Source organism: Vespa mandarinia, chromosome 8 (genome assembly GCF_050613455.1).
Source record: "Vespa mandarinia isolate Hongniang chromosome 8, ASM5061345v1, whole genome shotgun sequence".
Classification (NCBI taxonomy): Eukaryota; Metazoa; Arthropoda; class Insecta; order Hymenoptera; family Vespidae; genus Vespa; species Vespa mandarinia.
In genome coordinates this window covers 337646-356550 of record NC_140817.1, presented here as the reverse complement: position 1 = coordinate 356550, position 18905 = coordinate 337646, and the positions used below count along the sequence as shown (strand labels likewise).

Sequence of the window (18905 nt, the reverse complement as noted above, 5' to 3'; positions counted from 1 at the left end):
TAAACTCTGCCCGCGTATAATAAAACTGTCGCACATCGAATCGTTTCGCTAGGCCATCCCATCCGAAGATGAACGGACGTGCGCGCGTGTGCGCGTATCTACGTTCGAACGAACCAGTTCTCGTTACGCTTTTACTTCTCCGCGATCCATAACCGTCCATCGGAGTCTGTTTCGCTCGTACTCTGGATTATTTTATTGCCGAAATACGAGGAAATTGCGACGTATACGTTTTTCCGACGGTGGTAGGTCTTTCCCGCTGATAGGCACTCCCGCGGTAATAAATCTGATGGCGTACGTTTAAATTTTCCCCGTGGATCTCGAGGGGTAAAAGGTGAGGGCCTTCTCGTAGAGTCCTCTTGGAGAAGAAAAAACGACTGGACGAGTGCTATCAAACGGCAAATTTTCAATAAACATGTAACGCCGTTGGAAGCCGTTTGATCGGCTATTCGTAAACCGACGTACCTTCTCGTCGACGAACGCGTCTTTATCGTCGAGCGAGCTTTACGTACGAACGAATTGGAATTTGGGACTCAAGATAATGGTAATTTCGAGGAAAATTTTTTACTTCTTTCTTTTTCTTTTATTTTTTTCTCCGCGCACGACGCAATCCCTATTAATCTCGTATCACCGCGAAATCGATCAAGGCTGACCGCTGCCACTTAACGAGGCGAACCACCGTACGTACCACGACGAGGAAGCGTCGAAGCGCGATCGGCAAGCGGCCAGGCTTTCTCGGTTAGACCGAAACCCATGCCGCTTTCGGCATCGATCCTCGAAATCGACTTTCTTCTATTCGGCCATTCCCTGTCTATTCCTTATCTATCGAGTAGATGGGAGGACGAACGATCCTTCGAACGTTCGAAAAATCATCGCTTTAATATCGCTCGTAATAAGAGCTACGTCAATTGCTACGTATATCGTCGCGTTAATCCACACCCGGGATCGTTTTTAAATCGTTAAGAAATATTCAATTATTATAGATTATTCGAGGACGATAACCGGCAAAAAGCTAACGGTAAGTGATAGCGGGGGAGAAATGGCATCGTTTAGATTTAATTTCCAACGCGAACCGATTAAATCTCCCGCGTGGATTTCCCTTCCTTCCCGTTCTTACGTAACACCCTTGACTTGTATTCGGCCGCTGTGTCGAATGTTCGGATGAAAAATTATAAAGAGAGGGAATCGTGGATTTTTACGCGGGTATAAAGACGCTCGACACCACCTCGTATACCACTGTCATCGTCATTTATCGTCGATCGACGATTATTCTTAAAAAGTATCGCAGTATTCTTAAAAAGTATTCTTCAAAGCAGATCTTCGATTCGGAAGTCTTTCGATCTTTTTTTTAGATCTCGTCTCGAGAAATATATTTCCCTTTTTTTCCTTTACGGAGAACTAATAGAAAATGGGGATATGAGCCCATTACTCGTTTTGCCATCGAGTTTCCACCGATAAAATTTCCGAAAGGGGCGCTTCCTTCCGCTGCATTTCCAAATACTTTGCCCTGTCAATTTTTATATGCGCCAATCTCTTCTCCCGTCATGGATAACAGATACTCGCGTTCTAGAATCGACGATAACGTCGATCGACGTTGACCGATGACAAGTAATCATTTTCTACGCATACTCGAAAGATATCCGAATAAAATCGAAGAAAAGAGATGGTAAAGAAAAAAGAAAATAACAAAGAAATGACGATGCTCGTAAGAACGCCCTTACGAAATATCGGCGCAACGTCTTCTCGGTCTCGAGCGAATAAATGTGCTCGCATTAGGGGTCGCGGACAATGGTTAGACCGAACGGCACTATCCCGAGGGACTACTGTGCTTTACGATGACGCATCGTCCGTGAAACTCCGTCGTTCCTTCGGAGCCGCCGCACCGGTCCTGGGACTTCTTAACCCGAGACTCTCCGTGCTCTTCGTCAAACCCTCATTGAAATTTAAATTTTCCTACTTTTAAAGAAGATTTTCTCGGAGAAAGGACAGCGGTGTTCTGATTCTCAATGGCTCGCGAGACAATTTCGAAAAGCGCATCGCTTTTTCCTACTCGCTTTTCTATCGACCTTAAAATACCACCGAGTGCCGATGTCATTAAAATTATTTTCATCGTCGCAATCGTAAATCTTTTCGCGATATTACTCGCTCGATGGATTTCGCACCGGTTTTATCCGACGGCGGCAAAGAAGTAAATGGAAGGCGATTCGCTTCGTATATATATAGATATATATATATATATATATATATATATATATATATATACGATATATATATAATTCGTGCGTAAATAACAGATTCACGTACAAGTCGTTAGTTCTCGCCTAAGAGCAGGTCGAAAATGGAATATGAATGGCGACTACGTTCTCGTTTTCTCCCAGAGGAAAGGACGAGAAGGAGGACGTTATAGCCGGCGTGCGGCCGAATTGCGGGACGAATTTAACGTCGGCAGACTGTACATAGAGATGGTAGATACTACGTGGGTACGTAGATACACACAGCCAGTGAGGAAGCTGGCTACGACAGCTGCCGGAGGCTTGTGCGGGGTCGCCCTCGATTTGGTTCGCGCGACGAGCAATTTGACGGAGTGCGCTGTAAAGGGAGGCGTCTGAACTTTGAGGGAAAGCTTTCGACGGAGTAATTTTGATAATAGTTCCCTTCGCGTCGGCCTAGAAGCTTTGCCACGAACGTGCGTATATCACTCTTTCTCGCGCGCGCACACACACGCACGTTGCGCGATACGTATTTCTCTTCGTCCTACTCGATCGAGCTCGTTAAGAAACCCAGCTCTAGATCATTATCCGTTATCTTCTTTCTCGTACTAATCTATCGCGATTAATGCCACCGATGCGTGTTCCCTCTGCCGTCCCGAAGATGCCATTATGCCGGGACATTATTCGCTTACGTCGGCTAATTCGATTGCATCGTCAACAACAAGGTCAGCCGTTTTACAACGTTTTACTCGCATCGTCGTTAGAACGACGATAGGAAGAGTCAGTCAATTCCGAGCGGAGTACCACCTTATCTATCGTAGGACGAGATAGCGTCTACTACTATACTTTCGATTAGACAGAGTCAAGTATGGGCAACACCCTAGACAATCTAATTACTGGTTACACACTCGTCAGAATTCGGAGTGCCTTCTTCTCTATCGCGGGATAAAGTTTACCGACTCAAATTGAACCGTTTTCGAGGGTACGTCCCTAATCTAATTATTTGGACGTTCTTTGATCGTAACTCGTACGTATCTACGTCGATCTTTTCTTTGACATTATCAAAATCGATTATCTAACGTTCTCGAGCGTTTTGCGCAGGGGAAACGAACGATATGTAAAAAAAAAAAAAAAAGAAAAGAAAAATAGATTCGATTAGGGATCGTAAAGAGTAAAACACGAAGAGTAAACTTTAGACTCTCTCTTTCCTGATTCAAGGCCTACCGGAACTAATTCGGTTCGATCGAGCAAACCCGAATTCCTCGGGTAAATCCGCCTAAACGCGATTCTCCGATTGATACCAAATAAAAATCATTGGAACGCGATTACGAGAAGGATGTACGTTACCCGAGATGTAAATCGAATTCAACGTAAGTGCTTTGAAAAAGCGTTACGATCACCATCGTCTATAGATACTTTAATCATGATTGCCCGTCGCAAAAAAAATTTTGCTTTAATATTAATTGTGATGGAAAGTCATCCCTATGAATATTCTCTTGGATATTTGCTTATCAATAAGGTGATAATTGAACGATAATTAATGCCACATCTCGCTATTCTACGTGTTGAAGTACGATGACGACGGGGCAGGGGGGGGGGAGGGGGAGAGAAATTAAATCTGGAACGGCTATAAGAGTCTGAGGGAGCATAAAAGGGAAGATCGATCATACGTGACCGTACACACATGCTCGTACGTATGGAGAAGGAACGCCGATACGTAAATACGTTCGTGCACACTCTACGCTCGTTGCCATCTCTATCATATTATATACTCTTACATAGAGAAAAACAAACAAAGTCACGATGTATATACGAATATTTTACATGGAACGTATATAAACGTTCGGAAGCGATAAGACGAGAAACCTATGACTTACGCAATACAGTCAACGTTATTTATTTATAATCGTACATAGAGATGAGCGAGGTTACATGCGCAAACATAAATCATAAGGAAGCAGGTTGGGAGGTATATAAAGACGAAGGGTTGACCCTTGTGTCTGCTGGGTGTGCGTTATTGTTATACCCGTTTCTATACGAGAATAACGCTAAGGTAGGAAATAGGGAAGATTTCATCTCGGTCCAGCGATGGCCGAAAGGATGAGATCATCGTTCAGGTAGGAGATAAGGGTTCGAGGGGCTGGTTAAGATTTATGCGCTCGAACCGATACAACCGCTACAAATCAGTTATCCTCTGTCTCGTAACTCGAAACATTCGTACTTGCTACTGCTACTCCTGTCGAACGATTTCCGATCCCTTTGTTCGTTGCCGTAAAGTCGGATAATCTCGTAGAGTCTTGCGTTTGGAATGAAAAATCAACGATTTTACAAACAAATTTCCTCGATAGATAAATCGTTACGTAGCATTAGCGTGCATCAAACGTCGGTTCGTTAATTATCGTATTTATCGACTCTATTATTTCGAGAGAGGAATTTCGGTACGCGCGATATAGATTAAAATGACATAATAACGTTTAACGATTATCAGGTGAACAATGAAAATTGATTCCGCGTCATCAAAGCGATGGGAAAGACCGGATATTAGCGATGGCGCGTCGCTGAGATAAACGTGCAACGGATGCGACGTGGATATACAAAAATTACGCTTGCAATTACAATTTCGTTATACTTTTCCCTCCTTCCGATAATTAAACATTCAATTATATATACGTACTGCTCCAAATGGAGGAAGGGGGGAGGGGCGGGAGAGAGTGAGAAAGAAAAAACATATAATCCTGCTTTCACCCAAATTACGATTCTTTCCTTGTCTATTTCTTTTTTTTTCTTTAATCACGCTTCCTTTGTCTTTTTCAACTCGGTGCTTCGATACGAATTCTCGCGTTACTTTTTCTTTCCCACCTTCTTGTAAGCCAACGTCGACGTCTTCGCAAAGCACGCTTTATATCCTACGATATACTCTTTTACGTTTCAATCTAGAAATCTGGAAAGTCGGGAAAAGCGACTTTAATCAAAAAAGCTTATATAAGTGCTCCCTACACATATATGTGTATGCGTTGCGGTGCCTAGAGATAAAATTGAACGGATCATAATGAAGGCGCGAAAGAATATTTAATCTACGATTAATATTCTTTTTTTATCCTATGAAATATATAGTGATTATTTGACAAGTGCCAATGAAATTGAAAACGTTACACGTGCATTCGCTGGCATTCATTTCGAGCATATCCGTAATTGGCTCGATTGTCTTACGTTAAATAGTTGAAAAAACGAATTCGATTTAGACGATAAACCAACGATACGTAACTTCCATTTCCAGCGTTGTTCGTTATTTAGGCGTGAGTTTCCCTTAAAGGAGTAGTTACGGCGTAGATCGCGATCCAAAGGAGAAAGAGAAACGATGCCGACGTCAGCGAGTCCGTTCGAGTTTCTCTCTCTCTCTCTCTCTCTCTCTCTCTCTCTCTCTCTCTCTCTCTCTCTCTCTCTCTCGACCCTGTAAACGAATTTGCAGGGACGACAGAGTCGATGGTGATGGAGCATCAACGATTCGAAACGGTTCGTAACGAGCACGTCGAGCCAACCTCGGCATTCGGTATTGATCCTCTTTCGATGAAACAACGTAATTGCCTCGCTAATCGTGGTTAACGCAAGATTGAACGACAGACGGTGAAAGAGAATGAAAGAGGATCAAACCCAAAAAGGTGCACGACCTACAAGCATTGCCTAGTCAACGAAAATCGCGACACACGGTTTGTCGATCAAAAAGTCCTCTTGTGGACTTTTTCGATGTTTCTCGCGCTTCACAAAGGAAATATTTCTTCGTTATAAGACTCTCGCCTTTGAGGAACCAGTTTCGCTTAATTTATTTTTGAGAGAGACAATTGAACGGTGAAAATAGTTGGATATCTCGAACGCGATATAATACAATGTCGCCTTATCTCGTGTAAGTATATCAAATATATTTATTCCCTTTGTGTGTTTACTCGCGAGTAAGAGAGTAGAGGGAGAGATGCGAATGGGATCTGACCGTGCGACAACACACGGTTGAGTGCCAACGCGAAAGAGACCGTAGATTCGGTCGTAAAGACAATCTCGACGCAAGGGCTAAGTTTACGGTTAAAAGATATAAGCCCAAATGTGTGATCAGGCTGGATGGCTCCATTGTTTCCCAACGTATTCCTTTGTAGCTCGAACGAACCCGGTAATCCCTTTAATCAAATTTCATTCGCGCTCATATCGCCTTCGGTTTCGTCCTTTCACTTCGTAAATTCTACTTGCTCGGCTTAACTTTTTCCGCTTAGAATCGGATCGGACGTTCGGCTCGACAGAATTAAGATCGCAAATACAATCTTCACGGGACTACTATCGTGTCGTAGAAGAATGATCAACGAGGGAGAATAAAGGAAGAAAGATAAAGAAGCAGGCATATTGAGGATCGACTTAAATAAAAATTAAAGGAATATAAATAATGGTTTAAAGTAAAAAACGAAAGAGATAGAAATTTTTCTAATTCGAAAAAAGGAGACAACGAAAGCTAACGATCACAGGACGAGTCACAGGAAGGAACGTCAGGGGGAGTTATCGTCGAAGCAAACGATCAATTATCTGTAGAGAAGTAGGAAAGAAAAAAGAAGATATATCAAGACGATGCTTTTAATACGAAAGATTTCATTGTACCGTATACGATACTTGTGCTCGAAGGCGTTTGCTTTTCTAATTCGAGGACGAACTGCCAGAGGCATTCGCCTGGGAAACGTTCAAACGAGAGCTTCATTGTGTTCGGCACAATACGATGCCTCTCGCATCCTATTATCGCGTACCTTCTACCATCCTGGAACCGACGTGTTTATCGGCTCTTCTATTTTCCGCTTTTCGCCTATATTCTTTGGAATAAAAAGCCAGGTAATTTGGCTTTCTCGAGAATTCCTTGTTCGAACGAAATAACTTTATAAGTAAGTAAACGAACGATGCGTAGGTAAGTAAGTACGTACACATGTATTTACGACCTGCATTTCGCCGTACGTTTACAATTTAAATATTCTTCGAGTAAAAGCGAACGATAGTGTGAAGTTCATTCCGTCTATAGGTCGGTTTTTTTGCTATCGAGTCAAGCTTTGCGAAGGTAGGTAATACTTGGACAAAGCGTGCTCGTACTTTTCGTTAAAAGCCAGCACTGGTCTTATTTCTTTCTCGCTCATCCGAAAGCAGAGAGAGAGAGAGAGAGAGAGAGAGAGATAGCACTCTGCCTGGCGCTCGGCTGATCTCGTAATCCGTCGATACATCAGAGTTACCATTACCGCGAATGGCGTCTATCGGTCTAAATCCGTACCTTACGTCGGTGTGTCACGTAGCCAGATGTGTGCGTGCGCTTACAAATCCTCATATAGGTTCCTAAATGTAGGACGGAAGGAAGGAGCACGTGTGCAAGCAAGAAAGTCTTAAGCTTCTTACGAGGGCGCGCCAAGGCGATTGCTGGCTGGAAATCTGCTTGGATTTGAAATTATTCGATGAACTTCCTCGGAAGGATCTTCGTCGATTATTATTTTCAAAGGGCTTCGAATAACAATGGCACGTTAACATCGTATACCGAGGATTTTACGTAAAAATGGACAATGCGAATGGACATATTGAAAATTTAGAAAGATAAAAGGTAAGAATCGTTTAACGGAGCCTCTCGTCGCAAGAGTCCGACGCACCCGAACCAGTTAAAAACGTAGTCATCGTCGGCTTTATCGTCCGGATTCGACGTCATTCGGCGAGAGAAAAATCGGTATCTTGGCTATCGAGGAAGAAATAAAATACCAGTCGATAATGCTTAGCTCGGAGCAAGGAGAAGAAGGATGAGCGATATCGTGCCCAAGGTAGAAGGTTCCTTTGTCGGAGGGCTCGTCGACCCCTCGACGATAGGTTCGAGAAAAATTAGGAGCCCTTCGGACGGATCGATTTTCGCAGCGAGATCGAAAGAAAAGAAATAAGAAGGAAGAATGTCATATTATTAGCCCGTTGTCGTATTATTAGTTCGTTGTTAATTCAAATGATTTTATAAAGATCTTATAATAGGGCAATATATTCGAGCAAAACCATTTGGCTTCAAATTAATATATTTTGCGCCGTTTCAACGATCACTTTTATTTTATTATTATTTTGCGTCTAACGAGAAAAAAGAAAATGTACGATAATAACGTAGATATGGTTAAAATTATCGAATCGTAAAAAGCATAATCGGTCGATAATTAATAATACCCAATCGAGCGTGCATACAGAAGGAACATTTCGTTTTTCCACGAAATGGAAATTTCCCTCTTAGCACGGATTATGTTGGACGCAATAACTGGCAGCGTATAAATCTATTTAAGTATTTAGAAAGGAACACGCAATCATAGTCTATACGTGCGGTCACGCCAAACAGTAAATTTCGTCTAGCTCGCGGTTCCGACTTGTTATATAAATAATATGAGCCATTACGAAGAGAATGAAGCAACGTTAATTGGGTCGCTCGTGTACGTTATGGTTACGTTCGAACGGGCAACGACGTTCAGTTCTGAAAAGTTAAAACGTTGTTACATTACGTACGAGCGCAAAAAAATATAATCCTTTCTGCGAATAACTTTCTTAAAAAGGATTATTCGCCAAATCTGCGGAAAGCTATTGAAACGAAGGGAAGGGAGGACGAATGTATACTTCGAATTCCGTCTCGCTCCGAATCTCGAGCGTGGCTCGAGAAAGAAGATTGCCTGGTATTGTTGTGCGAGCCAAAAGCCGATCCTTTTATAAAATTAATTAAAGCCACATCCTAAGGCTGCCGAAGATGACAACATAGTCTAGTAATGACAAAGGATATTTCTTTATTAAGTGTCGCTATGAGACACTTAATAAATTTCACGTACGCGTTATGTCGCGTCGCCCAAAATTCTTTTCGAAACTCTATTCCAATCATCGGTGTTTCATTCAAGGAGATACCTCTTTTAAACTTGTCGTCTTGTTAAATCGATCATCGTTCGCATTAATATGTATCTGGTTAATAAATTCTAGATAAGTCTCATCTCGACGGCGATCTTTATTCGATTCGACGCAAGCCGGTGTCCCATTTCTCGATATTATACTTTAATCGTCCTGGGGGATCGGGTCTTTATTACGGACTGTCGAGAAGTTCGGGTGTCATGATTAATTACGGACTGCAAGATGCACGAGCCGGTGGCAAAGAGCTTCGATGACACCTTTCCTTTGTCAAATTATCTCCAAGAGGGCTCTCCGAGGCCTCTCCTTAGAGGGTTACGGGGCGCCTATCAAGCTCTTCGTTAGCCCTATTTTCGCCTTTGGAGATGCTCCGAGAAATCTTTCCAAGTCCCGATTATTCCGCGATCACGAAACGAGGAATAACCGTATCTTTTCTAATTTAATTAATCGCAACGCGTCGCATAGGAATTTCTCATTTTCAACGTCAATTTAATCGTCGGCCATCGATACTCGGAACGACGGTGGTCTATCTATAGATGCGAACAACGAACTTACGTTTTACGATTAGTATATAGTCGTTTTCGCGCTATCTTTCACAAGGGCCAATCCTACTTTCATCCTCGTACATTCGCTCGCTCATACATTCCCACGTTCCTAGGATTCAATTTACATCGTCTCTTGAGTTTCAAGCGTTGATGCAACTTTTCTAGAAGGCCTTGAAGACGAATTGCCGTTTGTGTACACTCTTGAAGATTTAGCGGATGTCTGAAAGGTAGGTAGGTACGTACGTAGGTAGGTAGGTAGGTAGGTAGGTAGGTAGGTAGGTAGGTAGGTAGGTAGGTAGGTAGGTAGGTAGGTAGGTAGATAGGTAAGAAGGAAGGAAGGAAGGAAGGAAGGAAGGAAGGAAGGAAGGAAGGAAGGAAGGAAGGAAGGAAGGAAGGAAGGAAAATGTGTACATCGTAGGAGGGTGGAGTTTATATGAGATCTTTCTAGCGTGCCGTCTGCTTTATATTCTCCTCCGTACTTTGGATTATCAACTCGTCCTTTTTCCATGATACAACGTCTTTCCCGTGTACGAGTAGGGAGATATATATATACTTGGCTATGTGTGCGTTGCTCGAAACCATTCAAACTCGAATGCTCGTCAACTCCTATACAGGAAATCGAAAGAATCAAGAAGGGAGAGACGAAACGAAACTTACTTTTTTATTTCTTTCCTTCTTTCATTCTTTTCTTATGATTTTTTTCTTCGACGAATAGACGAATAGAAAATTTTCCCTTTAAACGGAATAGTCATGGGAAACGGTCATGGCTCAACGTAGGAGATCGGATCGGACCGTTAAGCCGTTAAGCACTTGAGATAGTGTCGTTCTTTCTTGATCTTTGTCGTTCTTACTATCAGCCGACTGCATGATTCGGCCTGTAAACGAAGCATACATCGGTCATGGTCGCATACCGATCAATTTCGGCGAACTAATTTTGGCTTGCGATCATTCGATAGCGAATGCTGAACGTTGATTAAAAACGCAAAACACGCACGAATTTCTTTCTTTCGATATGAACTATCCAACGAGTACGAATCAAATTTGGTCAAACAATTTCGTTGATATCTGCTAAAGATCGATCGACATCGTAAGTTTTTGTCCGTGATCTTCTTAGATATTAATATTTATTCAAAAATCAAAAAGAACGTTGACGAACGATTCGCAATCGACTTTTCTTTTGGTTTTTTCGTTTTTTTTTACAAAACAAAACGAGAACTCACCGAAAGCAAGATAGGAGTAATTTTAATCGCAAGAACCGTCATTCTGAGGGCAAATCGTCCTTGCTTCGATTTTCGAGAGTGGTACGAGAGCGAACTCGGTGGACCGAAGGTTGGAGGAAAATCCTAATGGGAATTCTATTATACTTATCGCTCGAATGCTTGTGCTGACCATACTGCTCTCGGTTCGGAACTGTCTTCGAAAGGAAAGTTATTCGCATTACTACGTCCAGAAAGTTTCGCAACTGTCCCTTCCATATACTCTTCGCCGGAAATTCAAACCGGAAGACGTCCGATTGATCGTTGGACCAATAATACCGTCAACTTATAGCCTCGACACTTTGTCACAATGGTGCAAATCACGGAGGTGGATCGATTAATTCGATAAGATAAACGTTCCTAAAAGTCGACTTTTCGAATGAGGTCATGCGACGATCCGTCCTTTGTTTCGACGAAACGTTGTTTTCTCGTTCGCAAACTTTTGTCCGTCCGCGCATAACAGGTCGACGGAAGAAACTTTTGTCGACTTGCTCGCCAGTTGATCGATGCGAGAACCAAGTCAGATTTATCGAATCCACGCAACTTGATCTTTTCCGTTTCACGTTGCTCCGATCTTCCGTTGCCTGTATACGTGCATACATACGTGTATGTGTGTGTGTGCGTGTGTGTATATATATATATATACATATATATATATATATATATATATATATATATATATATATATAACTCTCGGAGAAGAGCCAAGACCCGGTCTTCCGCGAAATAAAAGGCTTGCTTAAAGAATCGAACGGCGAAAGCGCGGTAGTGCGAGGCGGAAGAGTGGAGATTAAGGAGAAGTGCCGAGTATCCCTTATCTTGTAACTGTGCCAAGCGAATGGTACTCGAATGGCGGACACGCAGGGAGCCAAGTTAAGAGATAAAAGATCCTCCCTACAATTTACAACTAATTTGAGATTCTTCAATCAGTAGTGTGATCTTGCTTTCGTTTAGTTCGGTCGCTCGCTCGCTCGTTCGTACCGCGAAAGAATTTTTCCAATTGAATTTTCCAACCAACTTACGAGTCGTTCTTTTGTCGCGTGCCGTCGGTACGAAGGCCGATAAACCGATAAAACACAAAACCAAGCCAAACATTTTCTTCCCTCTTCCTTCTTCTTTCCCTTTTTCTCTTTTGAAAATCGTCGTAAGGCAAAATAACGGGTTCATAACGCGTCGAGCGTTATATTACGAAATTTCATTGAAAAGATAAAACCTATTAAAAGAATGGTTGAAAAATGAATACAACATTTTTTAATTGCTTCCAGTACGTTTACGAATACGTTATTATGCGTTCCCCTTTTATCTCATTGTTCCGAAAATTCTTGGAAAACATGTGCCCCTAGTCGAAAGAAAAATCATTGTGGCCGAAAAATAAATTAAAACGCAAACTCCATTTTACGTTTGCCTCGTGATAATACACTTAATCGATAAGAAAAAGCGTTAGAACTCGACGAACGCGATATGATTTTAAGAAGACGTTATAAAAAAAAAAGTTTCTACAGGAACGGGAACGTAGCTTCGTTAAATAATAACTATTCATCGCTGTTCGCCATTCAATCATAACACCAGCCATAGAAATGACGCGTTTACATGATAACAATAGAAACTCGATTACGGAACTTGAGAATTCGCGGCTTATTCGCCCATAGGAAGGTACGTTCTGTCCTCTGTTTGCTTGGACGTGCTGCTAGAATGCATAGTACATACTAGTATTATACATATTAGACGGGAACGAATATAGAATAAAAAGAGTAAAAAAAAATATTGCGAGTGTAAGCATTATGGATTATCGATTAGAAATTACTTTTAAAATACGACAACAGTTAATTTTGAAACGTTCCATCTGAAAAGGGTTCTATCTTTCGCGTTAATGATAATACATATGCATGACATACTGTACGTGTGTACTTTATCGTTGGATGACGAAATTCGATGTAGCTCGACGTGCGCCATGAAAGATACACACACGCTGTATATGCATATACATGGTGTATGCCGATCGAAAACATCCGCAAAGCCGTGCGTATTGGTCGTACGTGTATGCGTTGCATGCTTTAGAGCAGATTGCTCGCCCAAGTACTTACTTGCGTCAACGATGCAAGCGCGTGACCGTGTTGTATGCGTGACCAAACGCGAACACTCTCCTCTCCCTCTCTCTCTCTCTCTCTCTCTCTCTCAAGATTTTCATGAATAACGCATGAACCTTCCGACGGTAGCTGTCACGCGACGAGCAACGATGCCGGAGGATAGTTCAGCTTGAATGGACAACAGGCGAAATTCAACTTTCTCGTTTCTCTTAATTTCTCTTTCGGCCTTCGGGCCGAATATATGGGAATCTTTATCTCTATTATTTATCTATATAAATAATAGCCCGACCTTATCGTTGTCGTTATTTTTTCCAGAGTCGCGGTATATCGGACGGCGGAAGGATGTGAGAGGACTATATGGGTGAACACCAAACGGGCAGAGCAGATCCGTCGAAATCACGAACACGTGGCGAGACGTGAAGCGGGGTAAGCTAGTCATTTAGAAAGTCCATACGTTATACGACATTTTCGTTAATCCACTGGCTATATACCGATACGGATACGGGTTCAACGTGAGAGCCCAGAATAAAATCGAGTGACACGTTTTATTTACGATTACGTTATACGTTTTATTATTCCACCGGCGAATCGATCCTGCGCCTTCGTCTCAGGCGGGATAAAAGCTGACGATTGAATAATCGATCGGCAATTATTTTTCATTTCTTTTTACAACGAACGAATAGATATATATCTCTATGGTCACGCTCGAGCATGTCCAGGATAATTGACAATTGACGCAGGATGAAAATAAATGGATAAACTTACATATCGATATTCCCATACCTGGTGTATACTCGTGTACTCGTTATGGATGTAACGTTAGTGCATCGCGTTAGTTTCAATTCGGTGCCGGAAAGTTTGCCAAAGTATTACCTTTGTTATCGGGATCAGCTATTCGCTAGTTTTGCTTTACCACCAATTCCTATACGATAGAATCTATTTCTGCTCTTACAAATATACAATCCCTTACGTAGTATTATAAAAGGTCCCTCCCCCCCTAACCATTTCTCATCGATAAAAATAGAGCCTAGACATAATCTCGGAAGGAGGCCATTTTTCAAAGATATCGACGGGATAGCTGACAACTATTTTTTTTACTTTTGCGCAACGATAGAAACTGCTTCGGCAAAAGTGGTCTCTTCGATCATATCGCTCGGACGTTTCCTTTGATCCGTAACCTTTCGAGCGCGAATCATTAAACGATCTATCAAACGGGTTATCCTTTCGAATTTGCCATAAACGTAGACAGGCGCGAAATTTCTCTGAAATCTTTTCGCGATACACGAGTATCTGTTTAATGGATATTTCTCCCTGTTTAATGGATATTCGGTAAGGTTCATTCGTCTTTCGCTTTTTCGAGAGAAAAAGGAAGAAAAGAAAAGAGAAAGAAGTTAAAAGAGATTAGCTGCGGAGGTTGTTGAAAAAGCAAGTGAAATCGATCTACCACCGTACAAAGGATCTAAAAGGTGGATATAGCATAGGGCGAGGATAGCCATTAGGGTTCCTTTGGCGAAGGGTGAATAGTGGTAGTATTCCCGTGTATCTAGTCGATAGCCGAGAGGAAAGTCTTCCTTTCTATTTCTCAAAGATAAAAGAAAAAGGGGAAAAAGGAAAGGAGACAGAGCTCGATCGAAAAGGTCGGGGGTGTAGATGCCGTTCTTTGCTCTTTCTAAGGCACAAGACCTTTGCGACCGCAGAGAAAACTGGTGTGCAACAAGGGTCGACCGCGAACCTACGAATCGTAAAAGCTTCTCTCAATTTTTTTTGATGGAAAAGAATTTGCGCATACGGCGCAAATATCCCAGATATATAAGCGTATGTACGAGTTTAGCTACGCAGGCGTGTCTGCTGCCTGCGAACGTGACGGTACGACGAAAGAAAAGAATGGAAAAAGAGGAAGAGAGGAATGGGAAAAAGTTGTTTCCTCAAGGATTTGCTCACGTGAGTTTGCAACAAAGAAACTTTAGATTTAAAACATTGTATCGTATCGCATCGCGATAAACGATATTAAAGCGCATACTTTTATAAATCGAAACGAACCTTTTCATCATCGTATCAATCGCGATTCGGACAGGAATCCTTTGATAATTGGACGTGAGTCTGCGGGGACGTGTCGGAAGCGACGTTCAAAAGCCACCATCTAGTTCCTCAATGCAGAACCGTCGACGGCTACGTTCGAAAAATCTATCCGACTACGTCCTTCCACCCACCCCCTCTCCTGCCTGCGTGTGCGTGATAAAGCACAAGATGGATGGATAGGTAGAGGGATACCTAGAGGGAAATAGATGGAGGAGGAAAGGTACACTTACAACGTGTCGCGCACGCGAAAACAGGAAATATCACGCGACCTCCACCTACATCGAGGCTACATTATTATTACGTGTCTGAAACGTTCTCGGCACGGCTGTGGTCGTGAAAATTTAATTAAAACGCTTCTCGAGCGTACACACTTCATCCCAGCGCGTTGTTCTCTCGGTGCTTACGCGAGAGAAATGCGATGCACCGGTCGACGCAAAGAGAATGCCCGCGACAGGAGCCTTGGACTTGACTCGTAACCAGCCCCTACTTCGATACACATTTCCAAAGTGCTTTGGATAACGCGAAAGACAAAGTTGTTACCTATAGGTGTACCAACCTCTATAGGTTCATCGTCCGAAAACTCGACCGTTTCGAGGACTCGTTCGAGGACGGGTATTCGCTTAATCGAAACTTTCTTCTCCTAGTTGAAAACTAGCTTCTCATTGCTCTCCGAGCTTGTTACATGGCGAGTTAACTCGCCCTCGAGATAACATAAAATTCTGGAATTTCCAAGAGAAACCGACTGAGAGATTAATGGGAAATTTCTGTGAAACCGGGTGTCGGTGAAGGATAGTAATTTGAAGGGACTTACGCAATGTACGAGGATCGTATCCACGAGATAGATGCACAAGAATCGAAGAGAGCCGAAAGGAGGTTCTCATTTTTGTTCAATCTTTTATCAAACTTCTATAGACGGTGTTGCATGTAGGTCTAGGTTTACTAAGTCTAATTAATAACTCGATTCGAAGGATATCGGGTCGTCGTCGTTTAAGCTAGTAGAAATATTTCATCTCGATATCAATTTATGCGTCCCTATGTATTTTCGGAAAATCGCACAAAATTACATCGAGCGTTTTCAGAACGAATCTATAAAACTATTTCAAATATCGATTTCGCTTAAACACACTGTTCTTTTTACTCTCTCGTGCGAAAGTATGGGGGAAATGAAGCAAAGGATCGAAAGACGAATTATCTCGATTTCTTTGGGAGACAAAAAGTTTTCCAACTGATCTCGATCGCACGCCCAATTCCACCATCTATAAGCTTGGACCTTTCATAAATTTCCTTAGGTACTTGATATGCTAATCGAGTGTCTTTATTAATTATACCTACCAGAGGTAGGCCGAATTAATCGATTGAAAGGATTTATACGTTTATACGATATGTAACGTCCTTTTCTTTTCTTGTAGCGTTGAGCCTGCTGTGCATAAAGAAATTCTTCGGGAGTGCGACGATGTTGGAGGCTCCACCCGGAAGTCGCGAAGATCTCGTGGAAGCAGCGAGAACTCCATGTACGCCTACAGGTCGGTGTCATTAACTTTACAATCTTTTCCTTTACACAGGGAAAGATTAAAATTAAAATGCTAAAGAGCCGATCATCCAGCGCTATATAATTTTCACCACGCCAACCGCGTATAAGCTAAAGACAATGAATTTCTCTATCTCCCTTAAGTTATTAACGGACTCTTAATGCAAATCCTATCCTATTTTCTATTATCTAACCGGTAGAGTTGGTCATCTCTGGTCAAACGCGAGGCATTTTTCGATCCTTCGAAAGTGCCTATCCCCGACGTTGTCCAATAAGCGCGAATGTTTCACTCTTTTCTAGGGATTTTTACATCCACAACGGATGGAGCTTCAAAGCTAAAGAAATTCAGAAAAGCGAATAGGAATAAAAGAGCAAAAAGAGAAAAGTGTAATTTGCCTTTCTGATTGGTCGTGTTTCAACGAAATAACCCACGGTAGCAAACGTCATCGGTGAGAAAGAACACTGTTATTTCATGGTACAACAGGTGCCATTATTCCACGCAGACATTTTCGAGATTCTTTCATTTCTCCTTTTCTTTTTCTCCCCTCTGGTTCCTCTTTCTCTCTTTCATTCGCAAGATCGAAAGATAAATTATTGAGCCGCGATCGATCGCCGCGTCATCTAAAATCACTCGAAAAAGTTTCGCTTTTATTCCGTCATATTTGATCAGCGGTGGAAAATAAGAGAATAAGGAGGAGAGCAGCGTTCTCCTTTCGTTCTTTGTTCAGCGATTGCGAATTCTTTATGGTTAATGCTTTATAGTATATCGTAATAGACGTGTGTGTGTGTGTGTGTGTGTGTGTGTGTGTGTGTGTGTGTATATATATATATATATATATATAAAAATAGAAAGTTCTTACGAGGAGAAATGATCGTTCATCATGGACTCGATCTATATGCTGTAGCGTTGATTATAGCATTCTTCGCTGTCCAAAAAGCAAAACTGTATTCAATGCGGTAATAACGGCAATCGTCGCCCACCGCTTGCCACATATGTACATATGTATGTAAATATTGAAATTGCCGATAACCGATAGTAGATATCTACATACATATATATCATAAGCACGCTCCCATAGAAATCACATTAATTTCTACTAATGATTTCGCATTGATAGGAGCTATTTTCTGTAACTGGTAATGACGTTCGTTTCACTTATCGACTTTATCGAGACGTACAATTGAAGCAATGCGTTTACGATGCTCTCTCTTTTTCTCTGCCTGGAGTTTATCAATGCGGCTCTCGAATCGTATCGACGCGAAAAGTTACGAACGTAAAAGACCATTTAATCGGATTAATCGAGAGAGAGAGAGAGAGAGGGATAATTAGCAGTAGCTTCTCAGGTATCTTTGATTCGACGATAACGAGACGAGACGAGTTTCGTTCTATGAGCAGTGAAGCTGCTCGCTTTTATGAAGACGAAGATCTTCTCGTCCGTTATTTAATTATCATCTTCTATTGCAAAAGGACATGCCGAAAGGGAAATTTTCGTTCTTCGATAATTAATCCGGACATTAATTAACGCAACGTCGAATGAAAATGGTATTCATTTTAATAACTGCACCGTATTACTTTAATGAACTTCACCATTATTTGTATCCACATTGAATTCCACAAGTAGAATTATTATACCCAAGAGAAAGATGGACGAGTAAAGAAAGAAAGAAAGAAAGAAAGAGGGAAAGTTTTAATATCATCTAATCAGTCTTGAAAATTATACGATTTTTATCGCTTCGATGTTTCGCTCGCTCGCCATCTGGTTTCTACTTGATATTAGCACGCACATCGAAAGAGTACTTCTCTTTCTTCTTGCCATTTAATTGCGTTAATAAATTTTCATTGCACATCCGTCGATCTCAAATACGATAGCTTTTAAATTTTCTTATTACGCGCGACGTGAACGCCTAAAACGACCTACGAGTTCTCTCGTCGATCATTGGATAAAGCTTCCGTATTTTCTCGAGCGAACTTTGATCCCTCGGTCGGCTTTTATAACTCCATTAGCACTTTAATAACATAAAATTCGCAATTAACGAGCGAGAACGTTCATTTTGATTCCCTATATCGCAATGGTCGTGTCTCAAAATGTCGTTCCTCCTCGTCGATAACGCATAACATCCCCAACGACCTAGTCGATTCATTATAGAAGCGACGACGGATGTTTCGCTTCGGTCGCGTCTAAGTCTCAAAAATAAATCAGAAAGAGTCTGCCTCTTAACAATTTCGACTTTTTCTTCAATGTTCTACTTATATTCGTTCGTGTTCATCAGGCCGGTGCTTTATAAAT

The 18905-nt window shown here is 41.8% G+C and overlaps 1 protein-coding gene across 5 annotated transcripts in view; it reads left to right on the top strand.

The window, feature by feature from the left end:
* The window catches only part of LOC118447992 (uncharacterized), a 63358-nt gene that overhangs the window by 31451 nt on the left and 13002 nt on the right, over positions 1 to 18905 (top strand). For 3 of the 5 annotated variants that reach the window (XM_035880655.2, XM_035880666.2, XM_085658929.1), the window contains 2 exons: positions 13326 to 13436; positions 16499 to 16612. In XM_035880655.2, the coding sequence (XP_035736548.1) occupies positions 16543 to 16612 (70 nt within the window). In that variant the 5' untranslated portion in view covers positions 13326 to 13436; positions 16499 to 16542. The remainder of the gene's footprint in view (positions 1 to 13325; positions 13437 to 16498; positions 16613 to 18905) is intronic. The other 2 variants (XM_035880686.2, XM_085658930.1) reach the window with 2 other exon arrangements.